Source organism: Fulmarus glacialis, unplaced genomic scaffold, assembly GCF_000690835.1.
Source record: "Fulmarus glacialis isolate BGI_N327 unplaced genomic scaffold, ASM69083v1 scaffold6803, whole genome shotgun sequence".
NCBI lineage: Eukaryota > Metazoa > Chordata > Aves > Procellariiformes > Procellariidae > Fulmarus > Fulmarus glacialis.
The window spans coordinates 6,803-14,016 of NW_009202255.1; the positions used below are offsets into that span (position 1 = coordinate 6,803).

Here is a 7,214-nt window from a genome sequence, read left to right on the forward strand (position 1 = left end):
CTGTTGGAGCCGCCAGAGGGGGAACTCAGTCCCATGTAAAATAACTTTGCGGCTCACAGAACTGAGTTGAGAGGGCATGGGGTCCAGTCCTAGGAAGTGGGACATGGGTGCTGTACCTGCTAGGGTATCTGACACGTTTTTTAATGGAGAAAATGGTTCATGGCAATAAGAAGACCACTGTGAGGATTCATGTTGTAATGTAGGAGTCAGAATTGTGTGCGTGTGTCTATAAGCTTGAACAGTATCAAAGGAGACGTGAAAGAAGCTGGACTTGGCAAGTGCTGCAGTGACCTGGCTGTATGAATTGCTGCTGCTGCACTGTTTACAAAGCACTTTTCTCTGGATGATACACACTGAGGAGACATGGTTGCTGCCCCGATCAGTGTGTGGTCTGACTAGACAGACAAGGTATCCTTCATATGGCAGGAGTTATGCATGTGAGGCTGGGTCCTTCCTCTGAAGTCTTGATCCAGGTGTCCTCCTATCTGAAGGGTAAGGATCAGAGGTTTGGCAGCTCTGCTTTTGTTTTTTTATCTCTTAGTGTGGTCAGGGAGCTGTGTAGAAACAGGGTACTGTGGAGAGATTAGGTACACTGTAAATAGGAGAAAGGAGCACCTTCACCTTTCAGTGGGTCTTCCTCAGTGTGCAAGTCACTGTTCGTTAGCTCCCAGCAGTCAGGAGTAGAGGAGTTAAATCATTGCTGTGAAGTAAACAAGCCTCTGTAGCTATTGCAGAGGTGCAGGGTGTTTCTTCAGGTTGCTTTCCTCTCCATCTGAGGCCAGGGATTTGCCTAGATCTCAAGGAATTTGCAGATTCTCCTGGAGGCTGAGGCAGAGAAAATGAAGTTCTTGTAAGAACAGTTTGTGGAGCTCTTGAGAGTGTCCGAATCCATATGCTCTAAGTCCAGCTCTCTTGTTGTCTGATGAAGACGATACTGGTCTCAATCCCTGAGCATCAAATATTTCAACGATTTAACCTTCTTGTGTTTCACATGCTGTCTCTCCCTTTGCTGCTAGATGGGATCCAGTAAACCAGGTGGCCGAGTGATCTTGGCCACAGAGAATGATTACTGCAAGCTTTGTGATGCCTCATTTAGTTCTCCGGCTGTGGCACAGGCTCACTACCAAGGGAAAAATCATGCCAAACGGCTGCGTCTTGCAGAAGCACAGAATAACTCATTCTCGTAGGTATTGTTCAACTTCACGCTCAGGCTGAAAGCATGTGGCAGTGTCTCTGGCAGTCTTTTTCTCAGAAAACTCTGAACTGCAGCTGTTCATATTTGTTTAATCTTCAGGGATGCATCAGAACTAGGCAAACGGAGGGCAAGGAAAGAAGGGAGTGAATATAAGATGATGCAGAACAGAAGAAATATGTATACAGTTCAAAACAACACAGGTAACTGGGAGCTTGCATCTGTTCTATAGTTGGAATAATAATGAGTAATAAACAGACTTGTTTTTCTTCTGTTTCTGAGGTCTGGTTTAGCAGAGACAGGTTGTGAAAGGAGCTGGTCCTAGCTCTGCTGATCCTTCATGTCTGCATGTTTTTTCCCAGCTGCTAAAGTTGCTTTGTTTTGTCAGCCTGCTTGTTAGTTCGGTTTCTCAGTTTGTAACTTAATTTACCATCTGCCTGTCTCTAAGGCTGCTCTAAGTGGTGACAATTTTCCTGCTTTATTTTCTTGGCAAGTGGCCAGGTGCTTTGACTCCTACTGTAGCACATCAACCTGTACTTGCACTCCCATGACCAGAATGAGAGCATGTTAGCCTCCTTCTAAGACCATCTGTTCCTAAAGTAGAGTCCTTCCTCGGGTGTTAGATACTAACTTTGCCTCTTTACTACGATTTAAAGTGTGCTTTATAGTGTCCAGCCGAGCATCTGTTTCTCTTTTCATTTTGAGTTGTGTTATGAGCACATATTAGGTGAAACCCTGATTCCTGGTGAAGCTTGGTTTAATCATGTCATTCTAACCACTGTCATGTGGAAAAGATAAATCTTGTAAAGTTCTGTTAAATATCAGTTTGTGATAATCTTAAACTGAGGCAGCTTATTCTAATCAAAAGACTGTTCTAATTCTGGAATTGGAGGGTTAAGGAAAAAAATAAAAAAACCCTTATCACTTGAATGATTAGACTCCTAATTTTCAAAGCCCTATTGATTCTTAAGAAGACCGGGGCACTAAGCCCACTCTACTGCTTTAGAAAATACCAGCAAGTACCGCTCCCCTATGTGCTACACCCCTATAAGTCTGGATCTCAGTGGAGAAGTCATGTGGGAAAGTAAGGTTCAGACTCTAATCAGTTAAAGAAGCTAATCTTTCACTTCTTGTTAAACATTTGTGGGACTTAGAAGTTGTCACTGAGCTGCCTCAAGCTTTTCTTTCTCATAGATAAAACAGGCTTTTCTGTTGTCTCCTCAGGTCCCTACTTCAATCCCCGCTCACGCCAGAGGATTCCTCGGGATCTGGCCATGTGCGTCACCCCCAGTGGCCAGTTCTACTGCTCCATGTGCAACGCCGGGGCCAGTGAGGAGATGGAGTTCAGACAACACTTAGAAAGCAAACAGCATAAAAGCAAGGTGTCCGAACAGCGGTATAGGAATGAGATGGAGAACCTAGGCTATGTACAATGATACGCCACCCTTGGTAGTAGTTTGCAAATAGAGCAGCTTGTCTCTCGCCTGCTGTTTGCCACATGCCCTGCTTTGTGCTCCATTTGATAGGAGTATGCTCTCGAGCTATACATGTAACACCTGCAAACTTAATGGTATGGTTAGATTTTTTTTCTGTCATAGTTGGCAGGATGACGCTGTGCAGGACATGAAGTGTTTTGATGTTTGTTTGCTAATTATCTAAAGCTCTTCATTGTATCGAGTGGCGGGGAGGACTTTGTGTCTTCTCCCCAGCCTTCTGCATGAATATGCAAAGCCCAAGAAGTGCTGGGAACTTCTGTGGTTCTACCACACAGGTGGACCATGTGCAAAGCCCACTCCCCTCTTTGCACACCACAGAGCAGGGCTCCAGAATGCCTCCCTACAGCAGGCTGAATCTCTGGGCTTGTAAAGGAGGGGCAGGAATGGGGCGTGTGAATGTGTGAATTAGGTGATGTACTTGTCCACAAATTGCTGCTTGTGGCCCCCATTACAGCCCAGAGTAAGTTCTTTCCACATCCTTGTAGAGAGGCTGTGCATACCTCTCCTCCTTGGAGGGTCTTGCCTCTTACTGCTTTCTCTGTGATGCAGATTTCATTCTGAACATCTGACATTGGGTATCAGCTGACTAGCCCTGTTCAGAAATACTCTCTTCTACCAGTTAACAATGAAAAAAGATTCTCAGCATTGTTGGCTGCGCACCTTAATGCACCATGGATATAGTTCATCTCCCTGAAGAGAGTCTGTAGGGGTCTCAGTGGCTTAATGAAGTGAACCGGAAAGCAAACCTGCTCAGATGAGATGTGCTCTGCTCTGATTCTGCCTTAGACTGAGTAGGGTTGAGAATAGGTTGGAAGGAGCTGTCAGCTGTAATTTCTTTGCATACTGATGTAGAAGAGAGCAAATGTTGGTCTCTGGTCTGCAGCTCTATTGCTCTGGGAGAGCAGGGCTGCCTGGACCTTCGGGAGCAGATATCGGTGTGTCCCACTTCCGTGCCATTCCCTGGACAAAGCCCAATAGGTGTTATAGAGGAAAGGTGAAATGCTCCTTTGGACTAGAGCTACCAATATTCATTGAATTTTTTCCCCTTTCTTTTCCCATCTCAGAATGGGTTTTAATTCCATTCCTTGATGTGAACTTCACTGTTTTAGGGACCATCAAAAATCCAAAGTTAGGTAGGATGTAAATGTCAGGAGTGATGATTGTTTGAGTAACAGCTTTTTGGCTACACAGAAGTATTCATGAAACTTGTTAAGCAACTTTCTAAGTGTAGACAAACCCAAAGGGTGTGTGTCTGTTTTGATTTTCCTTAGCAAAAGTAGAAAGAAGATGAAGAGCAGAAGTAGGGCTGGCATTTATTTTTCTGCTCATTTGGGTAGATGTGAGGAGCTGTGATTGGAATCCAGTTCACAGTGTTTCTAAAACATTGGCTCCAGTGACAAGCGCAGCATGTAGGTAACCTCCGTTGGACCTGATTCACCACTGCGCTGCTACAGCTGTACGCTGGTATAGCTTCATTGACTTCAGTGGCAGGTGCAGAGAGGGGGTAACGGAAGCATTGTGGCTTGTCTGTCACTCCTCTTTAGGCAGTAGGTTGAATTAGATGCAGCTCCATTGGTTTCAGTAGCATTTTACCAGGAATAAATTTTACCTAGTGCATAATGTTGAAGGTAGCTCCCCCACCCCCCTTTTTTGCCATTCTGATCCTGCCTCTTGCATTCCATTTCTGCTTGCCTTAAAAAATGAAAAATGAGTAAACTAACAAAAAATCCAGATAGTTTTTATTCATCTTTATAGTCCACCTCGGAAAGGTTTGTTGCGCTTGGCTGCTTCTCAGAAATCGAGTATTGTTATCTTTAGCTACCTGAGCATCAAGTAGCCATACAACCTTAACACAGCCTTCCTAAATCCAGGCAAGGTGAGCTCTTGCACAGTAGTCGAAAGCAACCCCCTATATCATTCTGTGCTCATCCTTGCCCTGCAGATACAGGCAGGGCAATGGACATCCTCTTGAAGAGGATTCCCTCCCCTCCTTTGTGCAAAGCCCAGTTAAATAGGGTTTGTGTACTGGAGCACATTAGAAGGTAGGAGGACAGGTGCCCAGGTTGCAAAGCACTAACTAAGCAGTTTTGACAGCCTGTAAGTCTGTTTCTTCTGTGCTTTCCTGCCCCAGGCTCACCCTCTGTGTGGCTTTGAAGAACATTCCCCGTGCAAAAATCTCTCGTCAGCCTTTTCCCCTCATCTTTTGCAGTCAAAGATGGGCTCTGGTTTTCTCTTTGTGTTCTGTCTTTTGTTTTGCTAGTCTGACACCACTGTGCAGGGACAGAGGGAGCTGGATGAGCCTTACCACAATGTGTTTCACCAGAGTGATCCCTGCATTATGGTTAAACATCCCTCTTGCTGTAAATTAAAGCGTGGCATTTCCCACAGGCTGCAATTAGGAACAGAAAACCAGCACTTTATAAAATATGAGCTGGAGGAGCTGGAGGTACTGGTGTTGTCTAGCTTACTGCTAGGGCCAAGAAGGCATTTTTGTCTGCTTTCATGTGTCCCAAAAATCAACTGTTCAACACTTTGCTTTGGTTGCTGCTTCTGCTCCCAGCGCAGCAATCTGCTCCTCATTCGGCATTTCCAGTGACTGCTGGAGGTACCAAAACTCAGTTTCCTCCATGTGCTGTTACCTCTTGGTAACAGCTGGTGCAGTCGTGCCACAGCACACCAGTGTGCTAGTGCATTCGGGAGCACGTGCGAGGGAGGTGCAGGGGGCTGTTCCTGCTGGCCTCTCTCTGCACGGGTCTGAGTCTGGTTTTGAGGAATGGCCCGGAACAGAGAGGCCTGTAGCTTATTTGTTTTGTTCACGGGAGTACAAGAAGTGAATGTCATCATCCTGAGAATTTCAAAGTGGTGGGTTATATAGCAGGTATAAAGCAGTCAGTGGGACTCAAGCGGCAAGAGTACGACAGGTTTCCCACATGGGAGGAAAGATATTTCTTGCTGAGAGAAGCAGCTGAGACTCGCTTTGTCCCAGTGCTCTGTTGTGGCCCTTCCCTACAAGTGACCAAAGCTTGCCTCTCCCACTTCAGCATTGCTTAATGGTTTGTGATCTTCCTGCCCTCCCTCCAGCATAGAAAATTGTTGACTGCAAAGAGAAACCCCCCCACCTCACTAATATCATAAGGGTTCAGGCCAATCCAAACTCATACTTGTCACCATGAGAAACCGGCTGGATCCTGATTTTATTTTTTTTGTGAAAGCTGTTCTCCAAATCAGTGTTTGAAACACATACTGAAAACACGTCCTGGCTAAACCCTGTTTGACATAGATGGGCTGGGGAGAATACCGTACAGCTGTAGTACCGTTTTCCAGACCCATTGAATCTTTTTCTCATGTGAAACACAGTAGCAAACCCAAGAAACAGGACTTCTGTGAAGCTGTCACATTGGCCAGTAGGTTAATGACCTTTGCTGCTAGAAAAAAAATATAAATCAATGTGTTCATATTTATTTTACTGTGCTGACCACTAATTGATTTGTTAATATTTAAGGCATTATTCTGTAGGTTGTTTTTGTTTAAATAGAAAACTCTACATCGCACTTTGGTTTTGGATCAGAACAGGTATTTATTATATTTGTGAAAATGTTTTCCCTCTCATATATGTATTGTTTTCTTTCCCTTGATGAAAAAAACCACCAAACAAACAACAAAACCCACCTCAAAACCAAAAAACCCCAAATCCAACCAGTGGATCTTCTTTTTTTCTTTTCATGCAAAACAAAATGGGGATTTCCTTGCAACTCACTCTTAAATGTCCATTTCTAATTTTTTTCTTTTTTTTAGCTCCAATGGTTCCTTTGGCAACTTGGGATGATATTGTTAGAGACGCATGAAGTTCATACTACATTTAAGCATTTCTTTTAAGACAAGGAAGTAAACTATGTGGAATCCATGTATTTGTGAGGAGTATGAAAGTGATACTATTTTGTTTGTATTAAGCATTAGCTGTTATTTTGCATTCTGCACTAATGAGTAAATGTGTTATAATCTTGGCTAACATTGGTCTATTTTTGACTTTTGCTTTCTTCACGTACATCAAAAGGAACCCTGGAAACTTCTGTGGAGTTGCTTAGGATGGTCATCAATGTAACAAATGCAGATTTTTTTCTGTAAAGCTGCTTGTCTTTTTTCCTTTTCTAGATGCCCATTATAGGGCATTAGAAGGGAAAGCTATTGCCATAAGCACGGATTCATATTTTAGCTTACTGATGCATGATGTCCATTTGCTACGTTACTTAAGTAATATTCTCACTGTAACCAATGGGAATCTTGCCCAAGTCAAGGGTAAATGAAATACCCTAGCTAAATATATTATGTTGGCTAGGGCCAGGCAAGGAACATTGCTAAAATTTGTCTTTTACGTTTGGGTTACAACACTCTTAAGGTTTTGCTTTTTGAGGAATCTGTATCTGGTTCTGTAAGGATTTGGTCCTGCTTCAGCTAAAATAGTTTGAAGTACGTTGACTTTAGTTGAGTAGGAGCAAGCCTTGAAACCCTTCAGGAATTTCATACTG

General features: G+C 43.7%; 1 protein-coding gene across 1 annotated transcript in view; it reads left to right on the forward strand.

The window, feature by feature from the left end:
- ZMAT3 (zinc finger, matrin-type 3) overlaps positions 1–2,809 on the forward strand; it is a 5,521-nt gene extending 2,712 nt beyond the window's left edge. Inside the window, exons 3-5 of the mRNA XM_009574219.1 lie at positions 1,017–1,183; positions 1,295–1,395; positions 2,417–2,809. Of these exons, the coding sequence (XP_009572514.1) occupies positions 1,017–1,183; positions 1,295–1,395; positions 2,417–2,628 (480 nt within the window). The 3' untranslated portion in view covers positions 2,629–2,809. The remainder of the gene's footprint in view (positions 1–1,016; positions 1,184–1,294; positions 1,396–2,416) is intronic.
- The last annotated feature ends 4,405 nt before the right edge of the window (positions 2,810–7,214 follow it).